Genomic DNA, 23,364 nt, shown 5'->3' with positions numbered 1-23,364 from the left:
TCCCAGTCTCTGCCTCCCAGTCTCTGCGCTCTGCCTCCCAGTCTCTGCCTCCCAGTTTCTGCGCTCTGCCTCCCAGTCTCTGCCTCCCAGTCTCTGCGCTCTGCCTCCCAGTCTCTGCGCTCTGCCTCCCAGTCTCTGCCTCCCAGTCTCTGCGCTCTGCCTCCCAGTCTCTGCCTCCCAGTCTCTGCGCTCTGCCTCCCAGTCTCTGCTTCCCAATCTCTGCCTCCTAGTCTCTGCCTCCCAGTCTCTGCCTCCCAGTCTCTGCGCTCTGCCTCCCAGTCTCTGCGCTCTGCCTCCCAGTCTCTGCCTCCCAGTCTCTGCGCTCTGCCTCCCAGTCTCTGCGCTCTGCCTCCCAGTCTCTGCGCTCTGCCTCCCAGTCTCTGCCTCCCAGTCTCTGCCTCCCAGTCTCTGGGCTCTGCCTCCCAGTCTCTGCCTCCCAGTCTCTGCGCTCTGCCTCCCAGTCTCTGCGCTCTGCCTCCCAGTCTCTGCCTCCCAGTCTCTGCCTCCCAGTCTCTGGGCTCTGCCTCCCAGTCTCTGCCTCCCAGTCTCTGCCTCCCAGTCTCTGCGCTCTGCCTCTCAGTCTCTGCCTCCCAGTCTCTGCCTCCCAGTCTCTGCCCCCCAGTCTCTGCCTCCCAGTCTCTGCGCTCTGCCTCCCAGTCTCTGCGCTCTGCCTCCCAGTCTCTGCGCTCTGCCTCCCAGTCTCTGCGCTCTGCCTCCCAGTCTCTGCGCTCTGCCTCCCAGTCTCTGCGCTCTGCCTCCCAGTCTCTGCCTCCCAGTCTCTGCCTCCCAGTCTCTGGGCTCTGCCTCCCAGTCTCTGCCTCCCAGTCTCTGGGCTCTGCCTCCCAGTCTCTGCCTCCCAGTCTCTGCCTCCCAGTCTCTGCCTCCCAGTCTCTGCCTCCCAGTCTCTGCGCTCTGCCTCCCAGTCTCTGCCTCCCAGTCTCTGCGCTCTGCCTCCCAGTCTCTGCGCTCTGCCTCCCAGTCTCTGCCTCCCAGTCTCTGCGCTCTGCCTCCCAGTCTCTGCGCTCTGCCTCCCAGTCTCTGGGCTCTGCCTCCCAGTCTCTGCCTCCCAGTCTCTGCGCTCTGCCTCCCAGTCTCTGCGCTCTGCCTCCCAGTCTCTGCGCTCTGCCTCCCAGTCTCTGCGCTCTGTTCCCAGTCTCTGCGCTCTGCCTCCCAGTCTCTGCCTCCCAGTCTCTGCCTCCCAGTCTCTGCCTCCCAGTCTCTGCCTCCCAGTCTCTGCCTCCCAATCTCTGCGCTCTGCCTCCCAGTCTCTGCGCTCTGCCTCCCAGTCTCTGCGCTCTGCCTCCCAGTCTCTGCGCTCTGCCTCCCAGTCTCTGCGCTCTGCCTCCCAGTCTCTGCGCTCTGCCTCCCAGTCTCTGCGCTCTGCCTCCCAGTCTCTGCGCTCTGCCTCTCAGTCTCTGCCTCCCAGTCTCTGCCTCCCAGTCTCTGCCTCCCAGTCTCTGCCTCCCAGTCTCTGCCTCCCAGTCTCGCCGTCTCGGGCTCTCTGTGTCCGCCTGTCTCGGGCTCTCTGTGTCCGCCTGTCTCGGGCTCTCTGTGTCCGCCTGTCTCGGGCTCTCTGTGTCCGCCTGTCTCGGGCTCTCTGTGTCCGCCTGTCTCGGGCTCTCTGTGTCCGCCTGTCTCGGGCTCCCTGTGTCCGCCTGTCTCGGGCTCCCTGTGTCCGCCTGTCTCGGGCTCTCTGTGTCCGCCTGTCTCGGGCTCTCTGTGTCCGCCTGTCTCGGGCTCCCTGTGTCCGCCTGTCTCGGGCTCTCTGTGTCCGCCTGTCTCGGGCTCCCTGTGTCCGCCTGTCTCGGGCTCTCTGTGTCCGCCTGTCTCGGGCTCTCTCTGTCCGCCTGTCTCGGGCTCCCTGTGTCCGCCTGTCTTTGTGTCGGTCTCGCTTAGTGTCTGTGTCTGTCTCTCAGCCTGCAGGGAGCGCTCCAGTTGAGATGTGACTTTGAGAGTGTCCGTGGGTTGCTGCGCTCTCCTGACGCGGGGCTGCCTCTCGAGCTGGTTCGGACGGCGCTGTCTCTCCCTGTGTTCCAGCAGTCGGACAATGCGGCCACCTGTCTTCTGCAGCAGCCGTCTCGCACGCCCTGCCGAGCATGCCCCCTCCTGCCCTGCTGTGAGTGTCCCCTCCTGCCCTGCTGTGAGTGTCCCCTCCTGCCCTGCTGTGACTGCCCCCTCCTGCCCTGCTGTGAGTGCCCCCTCCTGCCCTGCTGTGAGTGTCCCCTCCTGCCCTGCTGTGAGTGTCCCCTCCTGCCCTGCTGTGAGTGTCCCCTCCTGCCCTGCTGTGAGTGTCCCCTCCTGCCCTGCTGTGAGTGTCCCCTCCTGCCCTGCTGTGAGTGTCCCCTCCTGCCCTGCTGTGAGTGACTGCCCCCTCCTGCCCTGCTGTGACTGCCCCCTCCTGCCCTGCTGTGAGTGTCCCCTCCTGCCCTGCTGTGAGTGACTGCCCCTCCTGCCCTGCTGTGAGTGACTGCCCCTCCTGCCCTGCTGTGAGTGACTGCCCCCTCCTGCCCTGCTGTGACTGCCCCCTCCTGCCCTGCTGTGAGTGTCCCCTCCTGCCCTGCTGTGAGTGACTGCCCCTCCTGCCCTGCTGTGAGTGTCCCCTCCTGCCCTGCTGTGAGTGACTGCCCCCTCCTGCCCTGCTGTGAGTGTCCCCTCCTGCCCTGCTGTGAGTGTCCCCTCCTGCCCTGCTGTGAGTGTCCCCTCCTGCCCTGCTGTGAGTGTCCCCTCCTGCCCTGCTGTGAGTGACTGCCCCCTCCTGCCCTGCTGTGAGTGACTGCCCCCTCCTGCCCTGCTGTGAGTGTCCCCTCCTGCCCTGCTGTGAGTGACTGCCCCTCCTGCCCTGCTGTGAGTGTCCCCTCCTGCCCTGCTGTGAGTGACTGCCCCCTCCTGCCCTGCTGTGACTGCCCCCTCCTGCCCTGCTGTGAGTGACTGCCCCTCCTGCCCTGCTGTGAGTGACTGCCCCTCCTGCCCTGCTGTGAGTGTCCCCTCCTGCCCTGCTGTGAGTGACTGCCCCCTCCTGCCCTGCTGTGACTGCCCCCTCCTGCCCTGCTGTGAGTGTCCCCTCCTGCCCTGCTGTGAGTGACTGTCCCCTCCTGCCCTGCTGTGAGTGTCCCCTCCTGCCCTGCTGTGAGTGACTGTCCCTCCTGCCCTGCTGTGAGTGACTGCCCCCTCCTGCCCTGCTGTGACTGCCCCCTCCTGCCCTGCTGTGAGTGTCCCCTCCTGCCCTGCTGTGAGTGACTGTCCCCTCCTGCCCTGCTGTGAGTGTCCCCTCCTGCCCTGCTGTGAGTGTCCCCTCCTGCCCTGCGGTGAGTGACTGTCCCCTCCTGCCCTGCTGTGAGTGTCCCCTCCTGCCCTGCTGTGAGTGTCCCCTCCTGCCCTGCTGTGAGTGACTGCCCCCTCCTGCCCTGCTGTGAGTGTCCCCTCCTGCCCTGCTGTGAGTGACTGTCCCCTCCTGCCGTGCTGTGAGTGACTGTCCCCTCCTGCCCTGCTGTGAGTGACTGCCCCCTCCTGCCCTGCTGTGAGTGTCCCCTCCTGCCCTGCTGTGAGTGTCCCCTCCTGCCCTGCTGTGAGTGTCCCCTCCTGCCCTGCTGTGAGTGTCCCCTCCTGCCCTGCTGTGAGTGACTGCCCCCTCCTGCCCTGCTGTGACTGCCCCCTCCTGCCCTGCTGTGAGTGTCCCCTCCTGCCCTGCTGTGAGTGACTGCCCCTCCTGCCCTGCTGTGAGTGTCCCCTCCTGCCCTGCTGTGAGTGACTGCCCCCTCCTGCCCTGCTGTGACTGCCCCCTCCTGCCCTGCTGTGAGTGTCCCCTCCTGCCCTGCTGTGAGTGACTGTCCCCTCCTGCCCTGCTGTGAGTGTCCCCTCCTGCCCTGCTGTGAGTGACTGTCCCTCCTGCCCTGCTGTGAGTGACTGCCCCCTCCTGCCCTGCTGTGACAGCCCCCTCCTGCCCTGCTGTGAGTGTCCCCTCCTGCCCTGCTGTGAGTGACTGTCCCCTCCTGCCCTGCTGTGAGTGTCCCCTCCTGCCCTGCTGTGAGTGTCCCCTCCTGCCCTGCTGTGAGTGACTGTCCCCTCCTGCCCTGCTGTGAGTGTCCCCTCCTGCCCTGCTGTGAGTGTCCCCTCCTGCCCTGCTGTGAGTGACTGCCCCCTCCTGCCCTGCTGTGAGTGTCCCCTCCTGCCCTGCTGTGAGTGACTGTCCCCTCCTGCCCTGCTGTGAGTGACTGTCCCCTCCTGCCGTGCTGTGAGTGACTGTCCCCTCCTGCCCTGCTGTGAGTGACTGCCCCCTCCTGCCCTGCTGTGAGTGTCCCCTCCTATCCTGCTGTGAGTGCCCCCTCCTGACCTGCTGTGAGTGACTGCCCCCTCCTGCCCTGCTGTGAGTGACTGTCCCTCCTGCCCTGCTGTGAGTGCCCCCTCCTGCCCTGCTGTGAGTGACTCCCCTCCTGCCCTGCTGTGAGTGACTGCCCCTCCTGCCCTGCTGTGAGTGACTGCCCCCTCCTGCCCTGCTGTGAGTGACTGCCCCCTCCTGCCCTGCTGTGAGTGACTGTCACCTCCTGCCCTGCTGTGAGTGACTGTCCCCTCCTGCCGTGCTGTGAGTGACTGTCCCTCCTGCCCTGCTGTGAGTGACTGCCCCCTCCTGCCCTGCTGTGAGTGACTGCCCCTCCTGCCCTGCTGTGAGTGACTGCCCCCTCCTGCCCTGCTGTGAGTGACTGTCCCTCCTGCTTTGCTGTGAGTGACTGTCCCTCCTGCCCTGCTGTGAGTGACTGTCCCCTCCTGCCCTGCTGTGACTGCCCCCTCCTGCCCTGCTGTGAGTGACTGTCCCCTCCTGCCCTGCTGTGAGTGACTGCTCCCCCTGCCCTGCTGTGAGTGCCCCCTCCTGTTCTGCTGTGAGTGAGTGCCCCCTCCTGTCCTGCTGTGAGTGACTGCCCCCTCCTGCCCTGCTGTGAGTGACTGCCCCCTCCTGCCCTGCTGTGAGTGACTGTCCCTCCTGCCCTGCTGTGAGTGACTGTCCCTCCTGCCCTGCTGTGAGTGACTGCTCCCTCCTGCCCTGCTGTGAGTGACTGTCCCCTCCTGCCGTGCTGTGAGTGACTGTCCCCTCCTGCCCTGCTGTGAGTGACTGCCCCCTCCTGCCCTGCTGTGAGTGTCCCCTCCTATCCTGCTGTGACTGCCCCCTCCTGCCCTGCTGTGAGTGTCCCCTCCTATCCTGCTGTGAGTGTCCCCTCCTGCCCTGCTGTGAGTGTCCCCTCCTGTCCTGCTGTGAGTGACTGCCCCCTCCTGCCCTGCTGTGAGTGACTGTCCCCTCCTGCCCTGCTGTGAGTAACTGCCCCTCCTGCCCTGCTGTGAGTGACTGTCCCTCCTGCCCTGCTGTGAGTGAGTGTCCCCTCCTGCCCTGCTGTGAGTGACTGTCCCCTCCTGCCCTGCTGTGAGTGACTGCCCCCTCCTGCCCTGCTGTGAGTGACTGCCCCCTCCTGCCCTGCTGTGAGTGACTGCCCCCTCCTGCCCTGCTGTGAGTGACTGTCCCCTCCTGCCCTGCTGTGAGTGACTGTCCCCTCCTGCCCTGCTGTGAGTGTCCCCTCCTACCCTGCTGTGAGTGACTGCCCCCTCCTGCCCTGCTGTGAGTGACTGTCCCTCCTGCCCTGCTGTGAGTGACTGTCCCTCCTGCCCTGCTGTGACTGCCCCCTCCTGCCCTGCTGTGAGTGACTGCCCCCTCCTGCCCTGCTGTGAGTGACTGTCACCTCCTGCCCTGCTGTGAGTGACTGTCCCCTCCTGCCGTGCTGTGAGTGACTGTCCCTCCTGCCCTGCTGTGAGTGACTGCCCCCTCCTGCCCTGCTGTGAGTGACTGCCCCCTCCTGCCCTGCTGTGAGTGACTGTCCCCTCCTGCCCTGCTGTGACTGTCCCCTCCTGCCCTGCTGTGAGTGACTGTCCCTCCTGCCCTGCTGTGAGTGACTGTCCCCTCCTGCCCTGCTGTGAGTGACTGCCCCCTCCTGCCCTGCTGTGAGGGACTGTCCCCTCCTGCTGTGAGTGACTGCCCCCTCCAGCCCTGCTGTGAGTGACTGCCCCCTCCTGCCCTGCTGTGAGTGACTGCCCCTCCTGCCCTGCTGTGAGTGACTGCCCCTCCTGCCCTGCTGTGAGTGACTGTCCCCTCCTGCCCTGCTGTGAGTGACTGCCCCCTCCTGCCCTGCTGTGAGTGACTGCCCCCTCCTGCCCTGCTGTGAGTGCCCCCTCCTGCCCTGCTGTGAGTGACTGCCCCCTCCTGCCCTGCTGTGAGTGACTGCCCCTCCTGCCCTGCTGTGAGTGACTGTCCCCTCCTGCCCTGCTGTGAGTGACTGTCCCCTCCTGCCCTGCTGTGAGTGACTGCCCCCTCCTGCCCTGCTGTGAGTGACTGCCCCTCCTGTCCTGCTGTGAGTGACTGCCCCCTCCTGCCCTGCTGTGAGTGACTGCCCCTCCTGCCCTGCTGTGACTGCCCCCTCCTGCCCTGCTGTGAGTGACTGCCCCCTCCTGCCCTGCTGTGAGTGACTGTCCCCTCTTGCCCTGCTGTGAGTGCCCCCTCCTGCCCTGCTGTGAGTGACTGTCCCCTCCTGCCCTGCTGTGACTGCCCCCTCCTGCCCTGCTGTGACTGCCCCCTCCTGCCCTGCTGTGAGTGACTGTCCCCTCCTGTCCTGCTGTGAGTGACTGCCCCCTCCTGCCCTGCTGTGAGTGACTGCCCCCTCCTGCCCTGCTGTGAGTGCCTGTCCCCTCCTGCCCTGCTGTGAGTGACTGCCCCTCCTGCCCTGCTGTGACTGCCCCCTCCTGCCCTGCTGTGAGTGACTGCCCCTCCTGCCCTGCTGTGAGTGACTGCCCCCTCCTGCCCTGCTGTGAGTGACTGCCCCCTCCTGCCCTGCTGTGAGTGACTGCCCCTCCTTCCCTGCTGTGAGTGACTGCCCCTCCTGCCCTGCTGTGTGTGACTGTCCCCTCCTGCCCTGCTGTGAGTGACTTCCCCCTCCTGCCCTGCTGTGAGTGACTGTCCCTCCTGCCCTGCTGTGCATGTCCCCTCCTGCCCTGCTGTGAGTGACTGCCCCCTCCTGCCCTGCTGTGAGTGACTGTCCCCTCCTGCCCTGCTGTGAGTGACTGTCCCTCCTGCCCTGCTGTGAGTGACTGCCCCCTCCTGCCCTGCTGTGAGTGACTGCCCCCTCCTGCCCTGCTGTGACTGTCCCCTCCTGCCCTGCTGTGAGTGACTGCCCCCTCCTGCCCTGCTGTGAGTGACTGCCCCCTCCTGCCCTGCTGTGAGTGACTGTCCCTCCTGCCCTGCTGTGAGTGCCCCCTCCTGCCCTGCTGTGAGTGACTCCCCTCCTGCCCTGCTGTGAGTGACTGCCCCTCCTGCCCTGCTGTGAGTGACTGTCCCCTCCTGCCCTGCTGTGAGTGACTGTCCCTCCTGCCCTGCTGTGACTGCCCCCTCCTGCCCTGCTGTGAGTGACTGTCCCCTCCTGCCCTGCTGTGACTGCCCCCTCCTGCCCTGCTTTGAGTGACTCCCCTCCTGCCCTGCTGTGAGTGACTGCCCCTCCTGCCCTGCTGTGAGTGACTGCCCCCTCCTGCCCTGCTGTGAGTGACTGTCCTCTCCTGCCCTGCTGTGAGTGCCCCCTCCTGCCCTGCTGTGAGTGACTGTCCCCTCCTGCCCTGCTGTGAGTGACTGCCCCCTCCTGCCCTGCTGTGAGTGACTGCCCCCTCCTGCCTTGCTGTGAGTGACTGTCCCCTCTTGTCCTGCTGTGAGTGACTGCCCCCTCCTGCCCTGCTGTGAGTGCCTGTCCCCTCCTGCCCTGCTGTGAGAGACTGCTCCTCCTGCCCTGCTGTGACTGCCCCCTCCTGCCCTGCTGTGAGTGACTGCCCCCTCCTGCCCTGCTGTGAGTGACTGCCCCTCCTGCCCTGCTGTGAGTGCCCCCTCCTGTCCTGCTGTGAGTGACTGCCCCCTCCTGCCCTGCTGTGAGTGACTGCCCCTCCTGCCCTGCTGTGACTGCCCCCTCCTGCCCTGCTGTGAGTGACTGCCCCCTCCTGCCCTGCTGTGAGTGACTGTCCCCTCTTGCCCTGCTGTGAGTGCCCCCTCCTGCCCTGCTGTGAGTGCCCCCTCCTGCCCAGCTGTGAGTGACTGCCCCCTCCTGCCCTGCTGTGAGTGACTGCCCCCTCCTGCCCTGCTGTGAGTGACTGCCCCCTCCTGCCCTGCTGTGAGTGACTGCCCCCTCCTGCCCTGCTGTGAGTGACTGCCCCCTCCTGCCCTGCTGTGAGTGACTGCCCCCTCCTGCCCTGCTGTGAGTGACTGTCCCTCCTGCCCTGCTGTGAGTGCCCCCTCCTGCCCTGCTGTGAGTGACTCCCCTCCTGCCCTGCTGTGAGTGACTGCCCCTCCTGCCCTGCTGTGAGTGACTGCCCCCTCCTGCCCTGCTGTGAGTGACTGTCCCTCCTGCCCTGCTGTGAGTGTCCCCTCCTGCCCTGCTGTGATTGACTGCCCCCTCCTGCCCTGCTGTGAGTGACTGTCCCTCCTGCCCTGCTGTGAGTGCCCCCTCCTGCCCTGCTGTGAGTGACTCCCCTCCTGCCCTGCTGTGAGTGATTGCCCCTCCTGCCCTGCTGTGAGTGACTGCCCCCTCCTGCCCTGCTGTGAGTGACTGTCCCTCCTGCTTTGCTGTGAGTGACTGTCCCTCCTGCCCTGCTGTGAGTGACTGTCCCCTCCTGCCCTGCTGTGACTGCCCCCTCCCGCCCTGCTGTGAGTGACTGTCCCCTCCTGCCCTGCTGTGAGTGACTGTCCCCTCCTGCCCTGCTGTGAGTGACTGTCCCCTCCTGCCCTGCTGTGAGTGTCCCCTCCTGCCCTGCTGTGATTGACTGCCCCCTCCTGCCCTGCTGTGAGTGACTGCCCCTCCTGCCCTGCTGTGAGTGACTGCCCCTCCTGCCCTGCTGTGTGTGACTGTCCCCTCCTGCCCTGCTGTGAGTGACTGCCCCTCCTGCCCTGCTGTGAGTGACTTCCCCCTCCTGCCCTGCTGTGAGTGACTGTCCCTCCTGCCCTGCTGTGCATGTCCCCTCCTGCCCTGCTGTGAGTGACTGCCCCCTCCTGCCCTGCTGTGAGTGACTGTCCCCTCCTGCCCTGCTGTGAGTGACTGTCCCTCCTGCCCTGCTGTGAGTGACTGCCCCCTCCTGCCCTGCTGTGAGTGACTGCCCCCTCCTGCCCTGCTGTGAGTGACTGTCCCCTCCTGCCCTGCTGTGAGTGACTGCCCCCTCCTGACCTGCTGTGAGTGACTGCCCCCTCCTGCCCTGCTGTGAGTGACTGTCCCTCCTGCCCTGCTGTGAGTGCCCCCTCCTGCCCTGCTGTGAGTGACTCCCCTCCTGCCCTGCTGTGAGTGACTGCCCCTCCTGCCCTGCTGTGAGTGACTGCCCCCTCCTGCCCTGCTGTGAGTGACTGTCCCTCCTGCTTTGCTGTGAGTGACTGTCCCTCCTGCCCTGCTGTGAGTGACTGTCCCCTCCTGCCCTGCTGTGACTGCCCCCTCCCGCCCTGCTGTGAGTGACTGTCCCCTCCTGCCCTGCTGTGAGTGACTGCTCCTCCTGCCCTGCTGTGAGTGCCCCCTCCTGTTCTGCTGTGAGTGAGTGCCCCCTCCTGTCCTGCTGTGAGTGACTGCCCCCTCCTGCCCTGCTGTGAGTGACTGCCCCCTCCTGCCCTGCTGTGAGTGACTGTCCCTCCTGCCCTGCTGTGAGTGACTGTCCCTCCTGCCCTGCTGTGAGTGACTGCTCCCTCCTGCCCTGCTGTGAGTGACTGTCCCCTCCTGCCCTGCTGTGAGTGACTGCCCCCTCCTGCCCTGCTGTGAGTGACTGCCCCCTCCTGCCCTGCTGTGACTGCCCCCTCCTGCCCTGCTGTGAGTGACTGTCCCTCCTGCCCTGCTGTGACTGCCCCCTCCTGCCCTGCTGTGAGTGACTGCCCCTCCTGCCCTGCTGTGAGTGACTGCCCCCTCCTGCCCTGCTGTGAGTGACTGTCCCCTCCTGCCCTGCTGTGAGTGACTGCCCCCTCCTGCCCTGCTGTGACTGCCCCTCCTGCCCTGCTGTGAGTGACTGTCCCTCCTGCCCTGCTGTGACTGCCCCCTCCTGCCCTGCTGTGAGTGACTGCCCCTCCTGCCCTGCTGTGAGTGACTGCCCCCTCCTGCCCTGCTGTGAGTGACTGTCCCCTCCTGCCCTTCTGTGAGTGACTGCCCCCTCCTGCCCTGCTGTGACTGCCCCTCCTGCCCTGCTGTGAGTGACTGTCCCTCCTGCCCTGCTGTGAGTGACTGCCCCTCCTGCCCTGCTGTGAGTGACTGCACCTCCTGCCCTGCTGTGAGTGACTGCCCCTTCTGCCCTGCTGTGTGTGACTGCCCCCTCCTGCGCTGCTGTGAGTGACTGCCCCTCCTGCCCTGCTGTGAGTGACTGCCCCCTCCTGCCCTGCTGTGAGTGACTGCCCCCTCCTGCCCTGCTGTGAGTGACTGCCCCCTCCTGCCCTGCTGTGACTGTCCCCTCCTGCCCTGCTGTGAGTGACTGTCCCCTCCTGCCCTGCTGTGAGTGACTGTCCCCTCCTGCCCTGCTGTGAGTGACTGCCCCCTCCTGCCCTGCTGTGAGTGACTGTCCCCTCCTGCCCTGCTGTGAGTGACTGCCCCTCCTGCCCTGCTGTGAGTGACTGTCCCCTCCTGCCCTGCTGTGAGTGACTGCCCCCTCCTGCCCTGCTGTGAGTGACTGTCCCTCCTGCCCTGCTGTGACTGCCCCCTCCTGCCCTGCTGTGAGTGACTGCCCCCTCCTGCCCTGCTGTGAGTGACTGTCCCTACTGCCCTGCTGTGAGTGACTGTCCCCTCCTGCCCTGCTGTGAGTGACTGTCCCCTCCTGCCCTGCTGTGAGTGACTGTCCCCTCCTGCCCTGCTGTGAGTGACTGCCCCCTCCTGCCCTGCTGTGAGTGACTGTCCCCTCCTGCCCTGCTGTGAGTGACTGTCCCCTCCTGCCCTGCTGTGAGTGACTGTCCCCTCCGGCCCTGCTGTGAGTGACTGCCCCCTCCTGCCCTGCTGTGAGTGACTGCCCCCTCCTGCCCTGCTGTGAGTGACTGCCCCCTCCTGCCCTGCTGTGAGTGCCCCCTCCTGCCCTGCTGTGAGTGCCCCCTCCTGCCCTGCTGTGAGTGACTGCCCCTCCTGCCCTGCTGTGAGTGACTGCCCCCTCCTGCCCTGCTGTGAGTGACTGCCCCCTCCTGCCTTGCTGTGAGTGACTGTCCCCTCTTGTCCTGCTGTGAGTGACTGCCCCCTCCTGCCCTGCTGTGAGTGCCTGTCCCCTCCTGCCCTGCTGTGAGAGACTGCCCCTCCTGCCCTGCTGTGAGTGACTGCCCCCTCCTGCCCTGCTGTGAGTGACTGCCCCCTCCTGCCCTGCTGTGAGTGACTGCCCCTCCTGCCCTGCTGTGAGTGACTGCCCCTCCTGCCCTGCTGTGTGTGACTGTCCCCTCCTGCCCTGCTGTAAGTGACTGCCCCTCCTGCCCTGCTGTGAGTGACTTCCCCCTCCTGCCCTGCTGTGAGTGACTGTCCCTCCTGCCCTGCTGTGCATGTCCCCTCCTGCCCTGCTGTGAGTGACTGCCCCCTCCTGCCCTGCTGTGAGTGACTGTCCCCTCCTGCCCTGCTGTGAGTGACTGTCCCTCCTGCCCTACTGTGAGTGAGTGCCCCCTCCTGCCCTGCTGTGAGTGACTGTCCCCTCCTGCCCTGCTGTGACTGCCCCCTCCTGCCCTGCTGTGAGTGACTGCCCCCTCCTGCCCTGCTGTGAGTGACTGCCCCCTCCTGCCCTGCTGTGAGTGACTGCCCCCTCCTGCCCTGCTGTGAGTGACTGTCCCCTCCTGCCCTGCTGTGAGTGACTGCCCCCTCCTGCCCTGCTGTGAGTGACTGCCCCTCCTGCCCTGCTGTGAGTGCCCCCTCCTGTCCTGCTGTGAGTGACTGCCCCCTCCTGCCCTGCTGTGAGTGACTGCCCCTCCTGCCCTGCTGTGACTGCCCCCTCCTGCCCTGCTGTGAGTGACTGCCCCCTCCTGCCCTGCTGTGAGTGACTGTCCCCTCTTGCCCTGCTGTGAGTGCCCCCTCCTGCCCTGCTGTGAGTGCCCCCTCCTGCCCTGCTGTGAGTGACTGTCCCTCCTTCCCTGCTGTGAGTGACTGCCCCCTCCTGCCCTGCTGTGACTGCCCCCTCCTGCCCTGCAGTGACTGCCCCTCCTGCCCTGCTGTGCATGTCCCCTCCTGCCCTGCTGTGAGTGACTGCCCCCTCCTGCCCTGCTGTGAGTGACTGTCCCCTCCTGCCCTGCTGTGAGTGACTGTCCCTCCTTCCCTGCTGTGAGTGACTGCCCCCTCCTGCCCTGCTGTGAGTGACTGCCCCCTCCTGCCCTGCTGTGACTGTCCCCTCCTGCCCTGCTGTGAGTGACTGCCCCCTCCTGCCCTGCTGTGAGTGACTGCCCCCTCCTGCCCTGCTGTGAGTGACTGCCCCTCCTGCCCTGCTGTGAGTGACTGTCCCCTCCTGCCCTGCTGTGAGTGACTGTCCCTCCTGCCCTGCTGTGACTGCCCCCTCCTGCCCTGCTGTGAGTGACTGTCCCCTCCTGCCCTGCTGTGACTGCCCCCTCCTGCCCTGCTGTGAGTGACTCCCCTCCTGCCCTGCTGTGAGTGACTGCCCCTCCTGCCCTGCTGTGAGTGACTGCCCCCTCCTGCCCTGCTGTGAGTGACTGTCCTCTCCTGCCCTGCTGTGAGTGTCCCCTCCTGCCCTGCTGTGAGTGACTGTCCCCTCCTGCCCTGCTGTGACTGCCCCCTCCTGCCCTGCTGTGAGTGACTGCCCCCTCCTGCCTTGCTGTGAGTGACTGTCCCCTCTTGTCCTGCTGTGAGTGACTGCCCCCTCCTGCCCTGCTGTGAGTGCCTGTCCCCTCCTGCCCTGCTGTGAGAGACTGCCCCTCCTGCCCTGCTGTGACTGCCCCCTCCTGCCCTGCTGTGAGTGACTGCCCCTCCTGCCCTGCTGTGAGTGACTGCCCCCTCCTGCCCTGCTGTGAGTGACTGCCCCCTCCTGCCCTGCTGTGAGTGACTGCCCCTCCTGCCCTGCTGTGAGTGACTGCCCCTCCTGCCCTGCTGTGTGTGACTGTCCCCTCCTGCCCTGCTGTGAGTGACTGCCCCTCCTGCCCTGCTGTGAGTGTCTTCCCCCTCCTGCCCTGCTGTGAGTGACTGTCCCTCCTGCCCTGCTGTGCATGTCCCCTCCTGCCCTGCTGTGAGTGACTGCCCCCTCCTGCCCTGCTGTGAGTGACTGTCCCCTCCTGCCCTGCTGTGAGTGACTGTCCCTCCTGCCCTGCTGTGAGTGAGTGCCCCCTCCTGCCCTGCTGTGAGTGACTGTCCCCTCCTGCCCTGCTGTGACTGCCCCCTCCTGCCCAGCTGTGAGTGACTGCCCCCTCCTGCCCTGCTGTGAGTGACTGCCCCCTCCTGCCCTGCTGTGAGTGACTGCCCCCTCCTGCCCTGCTGTGAGTGACTGCCCCCTCCTGCCCTGCTGTGAGTGACTGCCCCCTCCTGCCCTGCTGTGAGTGACTGCCCCCTCCTGCCCTGCTGTGAGTGACTGTCCCTCCTGCCCTGCTGTGAGTGCCCCCTCCTGCCCTGCTGTGAGTGACTCCCCTCCTGCCCTGCTGTGAGTGACTGCCCCTCCTGCCCTGCTGTGAGTGACTGCCCCCTCCTGCCCTGCTGTGAGTGACTGTCCCTCCTGCCCTGCTGTGAGTGTCCCCTCCTGCCCTGCTGTGATTGACTGCCCCCTCCTGCCCTGCTGTGAGTGACTGTCCCTCCTGCCCTGCTGTGAGTGCCCCCTCCTGCCCTGCTGTGAGTGACTCCCCTCCTGCCCTGCTGTGAGTGATTGCCCCTCCTGCCCTGCTGTGAGTGACTGCCCCCTCCTGCCCTGCTGTGAGTGACTGTCCCTCCTGCTTTGCTGTGAGTGACTGTCCCTCCTGCCCTGCTGTGAGTGACTGTCCCCTCCTGCCCTGCTGTGACTGCCCCCTCCCGCCCTGCTGTGAGTGACTGTCCCCTCCTGCCCTGCTGTGAGTGACTGTCCCCTCCTGCCCTGCTGTGAGTGACTGTCCCCTCCTGCCCTGCTGTGAGTGTCCCCTCCTGCCCTGCTGTGATTGACTGCCCCCTCCTGCCCTGCTGTGAGTGACTGCCCCTCCTGCCCTGCTGTGAGTGACTGCCCCTCCTGCCCTGCTGTGTGTGACTGTCCCCTCCTGCCCTGCTGTGAGTGACTGCCCCTCCTGCCCTGCTGTGAGTGACTTCCCCCTCCTGCCCTGCTGTGAGTGACTGTCCCTCCTGCCCTGCTGTGCATGTCCCCTCCTGCCCTGCTGTGAGTGACTGCCCCCTCCTGCCCTGCTGTGAGTGACTGTCCCCTCCTGCCCTGCTGTGAGTGACTGTCCCTCCTGCCCTGCTGTGAGTGACTGCCCCCTCCTGCCCTGCTGTGAGTGACTGCCCCCTCCTGCCCTGCTGTGAGTGACTGTCCCCTCCTGCCCTGCTGTGAGTGACTGCCCCCTCCTGACCTGCTGTGAGTGACTGCCCCCTCCTGCCCTGCTGTGAGTGACTGTCCCTCCTGCCCTGCTGTGAGTGCCCCCTCCTGCCCTGCTGTGAGTGACTCCCCTCCTGCCCTGCTGTGACTGCCCCCTCCTGCCCTGCTGTGAGTGACTGTCCCCTCCTGCCCTGCTGTGAGTGACTGCCCCTCCTGCCCTGCTGTGAGTGACTGCCCCCTCCTGCCCTGCTGTGAGTGACTGTCCCTCCTGCTTTGCTGTGAGTGACTGTCCCTCCTGCCCTGCTGTGAGTGACTGTCCCCTCCTGCCCTGCTGTGACTGCCCCCTCCCGCCCTGCTGTGAGTGACTGTCCCCTCCTGCCCTGCTGTGAGTGACTGCTCCTCCTGCCCTGCTGTGAGTGCCCCCTCCTGTTCTGCTGTGAGTGAGTGCCCCCTCCTGTCCTGCTGTGAGTGACTGCCCCCTCCTGCCCTGCTGTGAGTGACTGCCCCCTCCTGCCCTGCTGTGAGTGACTGTCCCTCCTGCCCTGCTGTGAGTGACTGTCCCTCCTGCCCTGCTGTGAGTGACTGCTCCCTCCTGCCCTGCTGTGAGTGACTGTCCCCTCCTGCCCTGCTGTGAGTGACTGCACCCTCCTGCCCTGCTGTGAGTGACTGCCCCCTCCTGCCCTGCTGTGACTGCCCCCTCCTGCCCTGCTGTGAGTGACTGTCCCTCCTGCCCTGCTGTGACTGCCCCCTCCTGCCCTGCTGTGAGTGACTGCCCCTCCTGCCCTGCTGTGAGTGACTGCCCCCTCCTGCCCTGCTGTGAGTGACTGTCCCCTCCTGCCCTGCTGTGAGTGACTGCCCCCTCCTGCCCTGCTGTGACTGCCCCTCCTGCCCTGCTGTGAGTGACTGTCCCTCCTGCCCTGCTGTGACTGCCCCCTCCTGCCCTGCTGTGAGTGACTGCCCCTCCTGCCCTGCTGTGAGTGACTGCCCCCTCCTGCCCTGCTGTGAGTGACTGTCCCCTCCTGCCCTTCTGTGAGTGACTGCCCCCTCCTGCCCTGCTGTGACTGCCCCTCCTGCCCTGCTGTGAGTGACTGTCCCTCCTGCCCTGCTGTGAGTGACTGCCCCTCCTGCCCTGCTGTGAGTGACTGCCCCTCCTGCCCTGCTGTGAGTGACTGCCCCTTCTGCCCTGCTGTGTGTGACTGCCCCCTCCTGCGCTGCTGTGAGTGACTGCCCCTCCTGCCCTGCTGTGAGTGACTGCCCCCTCCTGCCCTGCTGTGAGTGACTGCCCCCTCCTGCCCTGCTGTGAGTGACTGCCCCCTCCTGCCCTGCTGTGACTGTCCCCTCCTGTTCTGCTGTGAGTGACTGTCCCCTCCTGCCCTGCTGTGAGTGACTGTCCCCTCCTGCCCTGCTGTGAGTGACTGCCCCCTCCTGCCCTGCTGTGAGTGACTGTCCCCTCCTGCCCTGCTGTGAGTGACTGCCCCTCCTGCCCTGCTGTGAGTGACTGTCCCCTCCTGCCCTGCTGTGAGTGATTGCCCCCTCCTGCCCTGCTGTGAGTGACTGTCCCTCCTGCCCTGCTGTGACTGCCCCCTCCTGCCCTGCTGTGAGTGACTGCCCCCTCCTGCCCTGCTGTGAGTGACTGTCCCTACTGCCCTGCTGTGAGTGACTGTCCCCTCCTGCCCTGCTGTGAGTGACTGTCCCCTCCTGCCCTGCTGTGAGTGACTGTCCCCTCCTGCCCTGCTGTGAGTGACTGCCCCCTCCTGCCCTGCTGTGAGTGACTGTCCCCTCCTGCCCTGCTGTGAGTGACTGTCCCCTCCTGCCCTGCTGTGAGTGACTGTCCCCTCCGGCCCTGCTGTGAGTGACTGCCCCCTCCGGCCCTGCTGTGAGTGACTGCCCCCTCCTGCCCTGCTGTGAGTGACTGCCCCCTCCTGCCCTGCTGTGAGTGACTGCCCCCTCCTGCCCTGCTGTGAGTGCCCCCTCCTGCCCTGCTGTGAGTGCCCCCTCCTGCCCTGCTGTGAGTGACTGCCCCTCCTGCCCTGCTGTGAGTGACTGCCCCCTCCTGCCCTGCTGTGAGTGACTGTCCCCTCCTGCCCTGCTGTGAGTGACTGCCCCTCCTGCCCTGCTGTGAGTGACTGTCCCTCCTGCCCTGCTGTGAGTGACTGCCCCCTCCTGCCCTACTGTGAGTGACTGCCCCCTCCTGCCCTGCTGTGAGTGACTGCCCTGCTGTGAGTGACTGCCCCCTCCTGCCCTGCTGTGAGTGACTGCCCCCTCCTGCCCTGCTGTGAGTGACTGCCCCTCCTGCCCTGCTGTGCATGTCCCCTCCTGCCCTGCTGTGAGTGACTGCCCCCTCCTGCCCTGCTGTGACTGCCCCCTCCTGCCCTGCTGTGACTGCCCCCTCCTGCCCTGCTGTGAGTGACTGTCCCCTCCTGCCCTGCCGTGCATGTCCCCTCCTGCCCTGCTGTGAGTGACTGCCCCCTCCTGCCCTGCTGTGAGTGACTGCCCCCTCCTGCCCTGCTGTGAGTGACTGCCCCCTCCTGCTCTGCTGTGAGTGACTGCCCCCTCCTGCCCTGCTGTGAGTGACTGTCACCTCCTGCCCTGCTGTGAGTGACTGTCCCCTCCTGCCCTGCTGTGAGTGACTGTCCCTCCTGCCCTGCTGTGAGTGACTGTCCCCTCCTGCCCTGCTGTGAGTGACTGTCCCCTCCTGCCCTGCTGTGACTGCCCCCTCCTGCCCTGCTGTGAGTGACTGTCCCCTCCTGCCCTGCTGTGACTGCCCCCTCCTGCCCTGCTGTGAGTGACTGTCCCCTCCTGCCCTGCTGTGAGTGACTGTCCCTCCTGCCCTGCTGTGAGTGACTGCCCCCTCCTGCCCTGCTGTGAGTGACTGTCCCCTCCTGCCCTGCTGTGAGTGACTGTCCCCTCCTGCCCTGCTGTGAGTGACTGCCCCCTCCTGCCCTGCTGTGAGTGACTGCCCCCTCCTGCCCTGCTGTGAGTGACTGCCCCCTCCTGCCCTGCTGTGAGTGACTGCCCCCTCCTGCCCTGCTGTGAGTGCCCCCTCCTGCCCTGCTGTGAGTGACTGTCCCCTCCTGCCCTGCTGTGAGTGACTGTCCCCTCCTGCCCTGCTGTGAGTGACTGTCCCTCCTGCCCTGCTGTGAGTGACTGCCCCCTCCTGCCCTGCTGTGAGTGACTGTCCCCTCCTGCCCTGCTGTGAGTGACTGTCCCCTCCTGCCCTGCTGTGAGTGACTGTCCCCTCCTGCCCTGCTGTGAGTGACTGCCCCCTCCTGCCCTGCTGTGAGTGACTGCCCCCTCCTGCCCTGCTGTGAGTGACTGCCCCCTCCTGCCCTGCTGTGAGTGCCCCCTCCTGCCCTGCTGTGAGTGACTACCCCCTCCTGCCCTGCTGTGAGTGACTGCCCCCTCCTGCCCTGCTGTCAGTGACTGCCCCCTCCTGCCCTGCTGTGAGTGACTGCCCCCTCCTGCCCTGCTGTGAGTGACTGTCCCCTCCGGCCCTGCTGTGACTGTCCCCTCCTGCCCTGCTGTGAGCTACCTGCTCCCCCCCCTGTGAGCTACCTGCTCCCCCCCCCTGTGAGCTAGCTGCTTCCCCCCCCCCCTGTGAGTTACCTGCTACCCCCCCTGTGAGCTACCTGCTCCCCCCCCTGTGAGCTACCTGCTCCCCCCCCTGTGAGCTACCTGCTCCCCCCCCATGTGAGCTACCTGCTCCCCCCTGTGAGCTACCTCCTCCCCCCTGTGAGCTACCTGCTCCCACCCAAGAGCTACCTGCTCCCCCCCCCGTGAGCTACCTGCTCCCCCCCCTGTGAGCTACCTGCTCCCCCCCTGTGAGCTACCTGCTCTCCCCCCTGTGAGCTACCTGCTCCCCCCCCTGTGAGCTACCTGCTCCTCCCCCCTGTGAGCTACCTGCTCCTCCCCCCTGTGAGCTACCTGCTCCCCCCTCCCTGTGAGCTACCTGCTCCCCCCCCTGTGAGCTACCTGCTCCCCCCGCCTGTGAGCTACCTGCTCCCCCCCTCCCTGTGAGAGACCTGCTCCCCCCCCTCCCTGTGAGCGACCTGCTCCCCACCCTCCCTGTGAGCGACCTGCTCCCCCCCCTCCCTGTGAGCTACCTGCTCCCCCCCCTGTGAGCTACCTGCTCCCCCCCCCTGTGAGCAACCTGCTCCCCCCCCCCTGTGAGCTACCTGCTCCCCCCCCCTGTGAGCTACCTGCTCCCCCCCCCCCGTGAGCTACCTGCTCCCCCCCCCCTGTGAGCTACCTGCTCCCCCCCCTGTGAGCTACCTGCTCCCTCCCTGTGAGCTACCTGCTCCCCCCCCAGTGAGCTACCTGCTTCCCCCCCTGTGAGCTACCTGCTTCCCCCCCCTGTGAGCTACCTACTCCCCCCCCGTGAGCTACCTGCTCCCCCCCCCCATGAGCTAACTGCTCCCCCCCTGTGAGCTACCTGCTCCCCCCCTGTGAGCTACCTGCTCCCCCCCCTTTGAGCTACCTGCTCCCCCCCTGTGAGCTACCTGCTTTCCCCCCCCTGTGAGCTACCTGCTTTCCCCCCCCTGTGAGCTACCTGCTTTCCCCCCCCTGTGAGCTACCTGCTCCCCCCCTGTGAGCTACCTGCTCCCCCCCTGGGAGCTACCTGCTCCCCCCCCTATGAGCCACCTGCTCCCCCCCTGTGAGCTACCTGCTCCCCCCCCCCCTGAGCTACTTGCTCCCCCCCCCCCCTGTGAGCTACCTGCTCCCCCCCCCTGTGAGCTACCTGCTCCCCCCCTGTGAGCTACCTGCTCCCCCCCCCTGTGAGCTACCTGCTCCCCCCCCTGTGAGCTACCTGCTCCCCCCCCTGTGAGCTACCTGCTCCCCCCCTGTGAGCTACCTGCTCCCCCCCCCCCTATGAGCTACCTGCCCCTCACTCCCTCTCACGGTGGGGAAGTTGGTTACCCTTGTTCTCTCTTTTGTCAGTATTTATTTGCCCTTGTTGCCCCTCTCTCCTGCCCCAGGTCCCCCTGTGTGTGGCGTTGCGGTGGAGAGTGTGTCTGACAGCCTGCAGAGCCTGGACAGCTTAGAGCACAGAGGGTGGAGGGGATCGCAACCCCCCGATGTGCCTCAACAAACCCGGGACTCGTACCTCCCCCACAGCCATCGTCAGTGGCTCTCCCTGCGCCTGCACCGAGGCTGGGGGCGGCTACCCTGGGAGAGGCAGGAGAACCTGGAGGAGTGACCCCCCCTCCATCCCAGAGCAGCGACACCCCCTCATCCCCCCCATCCCAGAGCAGCGACACCCCCCATCCCAGAGCAGCGACACCCCCTCATTCCCCCCATCCCAGAGCAGCGACACCCCCTCATCCCCCCCCATCTCAGAGCAGCGATACCCCCTCATCCCCCCCCATCCCAGAGCAGCGACACCCCCTCATCCCCCCACCCCATCTCAGAGCAGCGATACCCCCTCATCCCCCCCATCCCAGAGCAGCGACAGCCCCTCATCCCCCATCCCAGAGCAGCGACAGCCCCTCATCCCCCATCCCAGAGCAGCGACACCCCTCATCCCCCCCGTCCCAGGGCAGCGACACCCCCTCATCCCCCCCGTCCTAGGGCAGCGCCACCCCCTCATCCCCCCGTCCCAGGGCAGCGACACCCCCTCATCCCCCCCATCCCAGAGCAGCGACACCCCCTCATCCCCCCCCATCCCAGAGCAGCAACATCCCCTCATCCCCCCCATCCCAGAGCAGCGACACCCCCTCATCCCCCCCATCCCAGAGCAGCGACACCCCCTCATCCCCCCATCCCAGAGCAGCGACACCCACTCATCCCCCCACCCCAGAGCAGCGACACCCCCCAATCCCAGAGCAGCGACACCCCCTCATCCCCTCCGTCCCAGATCAGCGACACCCTGTCATCCCCCCCGTCCCAGGGCAGCGACACCCCCTCATCCCCCCCGTCCCAGGGCAGCGACACCCCCTCATCCCCCCCATCCCAGAGCAGTGACACCCCCTCATCCCCCCATCCCAGAGCAGCGACACCCCCTCATCCCCCCCATCCCAGAGCAGCGACACCCCCTCATACCCCCCATCCCAGAGCAGCGACACACCCTCATCCCTCCCATCCCAGAGCAGCGACACCCCCCTCATCCCCCCATCCCAGAGCAGCGACACCCCCTCATCCCTCCCATCCCAGAGCAGCGACACCCCCCTCATCCCCCCATCCCAGAGCAGCGACACCCCCTCAACCCCCCCATCCCAGAGCAGCGACACCCCCCTCATCCCCCCATCCCAGAGCAGCGACACCCTCTCATCCCCCCCATCCCAGAGCAGCGACACCCCTCATCCCCCCCATCCCAGAGCAGCGACACCCCCTCATCCCCCCCATCCCAGAGCAGCGATACCCCCTCATCCCCCCATCCCGGAGCAGCGATACCCCCTCATCCCCCCCAGAGCAGCGACACCCCCTCATCCCCCCCATTCCAAGCAGCGATACCCCCTCATCCCCCCCAGAGCAGCGACACCCCCTCATCCCCCCACCCCAGAGCAGCGACACCCCCCAATCCCAGAGCAGCGACACCCCATAACACTGCTCCATCCCCCCATCCAAGAGCAGCGACACCCTCCCATCCCAGCGCAGGGATACCCCCTAACCCTGCCCCCCCCCCGTACCCCAGAATACGCCTGTTATGGGAAGCCCCAGCGTAGTTTCCACGTTTCTCACTCGGTATAAGACCCAAACAGCTCTATTTTTATAATATATATATTTTCTATTTGTGCAGTTTGTTTTCTGAGTGTTTCTGCCCCGTAATAACTTGGGGAGTCAGTAAAACCCGTTCAGGCCCCGCACCCCTCCCCCACCCCAGCACCCCAGCACCCCAGCACCCCAGGGGAGAGAGTTGAAGAAACCCCGATACCTGACCCCAGTCTCTGTAAATCTGGTGCATGTTTAACCCGATTTCCACCCATCCACCCGTGCGGAACCCTGCAGGCGCGTCACCCGAGAGCGTCCGCGCAGCCAGAGGCGCGTCACCCGAGAGCGTCCGCGCAGCCAGAGGCACGTCACCCCGAGAGCGTCCGCGCAGCCAGAGGCGCGTCACCCCGAGAGCGTCCGCGCAGCCAGAGGCGCGTCACCCCGAGAGCGTCCGCGCAGCCAGAGGCGCGTCACCCCGAGAGCCTCCGCGCAGCCAGAGAGCCTCCCCCCGCGTCACCCCGAGAGCCTCCCCGAGAGCCTCCGCGCAGCCAGAGAGCCTCCCCCCGCGTCACCCCGAGAGCCTCCCCGAGAGCCTCCGCGCAGCCAGAGGCACGTCACCCCGAGAGCGTGTGAAAAAGAAAGTGCTCCCTCTGAGTTCTGTGGTTTTACAAATCAGGAAATAACAACAATCATCTGCTCCTTAGCAGGTCTAAAATGAGGTAAATACAACCTCAGATGAACAACAACTCATGACATATTACACCGTGTGTGTACGTGTGTGTGTGTGTGCGTGTGTGCGTGTGTGCGTGTGTGCGTGTGTGCGTGTGTGCGTGTGTGCGTGTGTGCGTGTGTGCGTGTGTGTGTGTGTGTGTGTGTGTGTGTGTATGACATATTACACCGTGTCATGATTTATTTAACAAAAATAAAGCCAAAATGGAGAAGCCATTTGTGAAAAACTAAGTACACCCTTACTGCTTCCATAGGAATTAAGATGCTAAGTAGCAGACAGGTGCTGCTAATCAAATGCCCTTAATTAATTGATCATCAGCAAGTGTGAGCACCTCTATAAATGCCGACGTTTTAGCAGTTTGCTGGTCTGGAGCATTCAGGTGTTAACACAATGCCAAGGAGGAAAGACATCAGCAATGATCTTAGAGAAGCAATTGTTGCTGCCCATCAATCTGGGAAGGGTTATAAGGCCATTTCCAAACAATTTAAAGTCCATCATTCTACAGTGAGAAAGATTATTCAAAAGTGGAAAACATTCAAGACAGTTGCCAATCTTCCCAGGAGTGGACGTCCCAGCAAATTCACCCCAAGGTCAGACCGTGCAATGCTCAGAGAAATTGCAAAATACCCAAGAGTTACATCTCAGACTCTACAGGCCTCAGTTAGCATGTTAAATGTTAAAGTTCATGACAGTACAATGAGAAAAAGACTGAACAAGTATGGTTTGTTTGGAAGGGTTGCCACGAGAAAGCCTCTTCTCTCTAAAAAGAACATGGCACGGCTATGGTTTGCAAAGTTGCATCTGAACAAACCACAAGACTTCTGGAACAATGTCCTTTGGACAGACGAGACCAAAGTAGAGATGTTTGGCCATAATGCACAGCGCCACGTTTGGCGAAAACCAAACAGCATATCGGCACAAACACCTCATACCAACTTTCAAGCACGGTGGTGGAGGGGTGATGATTTGGGCTTGTTTTTGCAGCCATAGGACCTGGGAACCTTGCAGTCATTGAGTCGACCATGAACTACTCTGTATAACAAAGTATTTTAGAGTCAAATGTGAGACCATCTGTCCGACAGCTAAAGCTTGGCTTAAATTGGGCCATACAACAGGACAATGATCCCGAGAACACCGGCAAATCTACAACAGAATGGCTGAAAAGGAAAAGAATCAAGGTGTTGCAATGGCCCAGTCAGAGTCCAGACCTCAACCCGATTGAAATGCTGTGGCTGGACCTTAAGAGAGCTGTGCATAAACAAATGCCCGCAAACCTCAATGAACTGAAGCAACATTGTAACGAAGAGTGGGCCAAAATTCCTCCACAACGATGTGAGAGACTGATAAAGTCATACAGCAAACGATTACTTCAAGTTATTGCTGCTAAAGGTGGTTCTACAAGCTGTTGAATCATAAGGTGTACTTAGTTTATCACACATGGCTTCTCCATTTTGGCTTTATTTTTGTTAAATAAATCATGACACAATGTAATATGTCATGTGTAC

General features: G+C 64.7%; 1 protein-coding gene across 2 annotated transcripts; it reads left to right on the top strand.

Moving 5' to 3' along the window:
* The first annotated feature begins 1,347 nt into the window (after positions 1–1,347).
* Positions 1,348–21,209, top strand: LOC142484984 (uncharacterized). 2 transcript variants are annotated; one of them, XM_075584223.1, is made up of 2 exons: positions 1,348–2,116; positions 19,458–21,209. In XM_075584223.1, the coding sequence occupies exon 2, from the start codon at positions 19,557–19,559 to the stop codon at positions 21,141–21,143; it is 1,587 nt and encodes a 528-aa protein (XP_075440338.1). In that variant the 5' UTR covers positions 1,348–2,116; positions 19,458–19,556; the 3' UTR covers positions 21,144–21,209. The 2 variants fall into 2 exon arrangements, with proteins under 2 accessions (XP_075440338.1, XP_075440339.1); XM_075584224.1 differs by lacking the exon at positions 1,348–2,116 and adding an exon at positions 17,878–17,896.
* The last annotated feature ends 2,155 nt before the right edge of the window (positions 21,210–23,364 follow it).

This window comes from Ascaphus truei, unplaced genomic scaffold (genome assembly GCF_040206685.1).
Source record: "Ascaphus truei isolate aAscTru1 unplaced genomic scaffold, aAscTru1.hap1 HAP1_SCAFFOLD_499, whole genome shotgun sequence".
NCBI lineage: Eukaryota > Metazoa > Chordata > Amphibia > Anura > Ascaphidae > Ascaphus > Ascaphus truei.
Note: the sequence above shows the minus strand (reverse complement) of the source record. Positions and strands in the feature narration are given on the sequence as shown.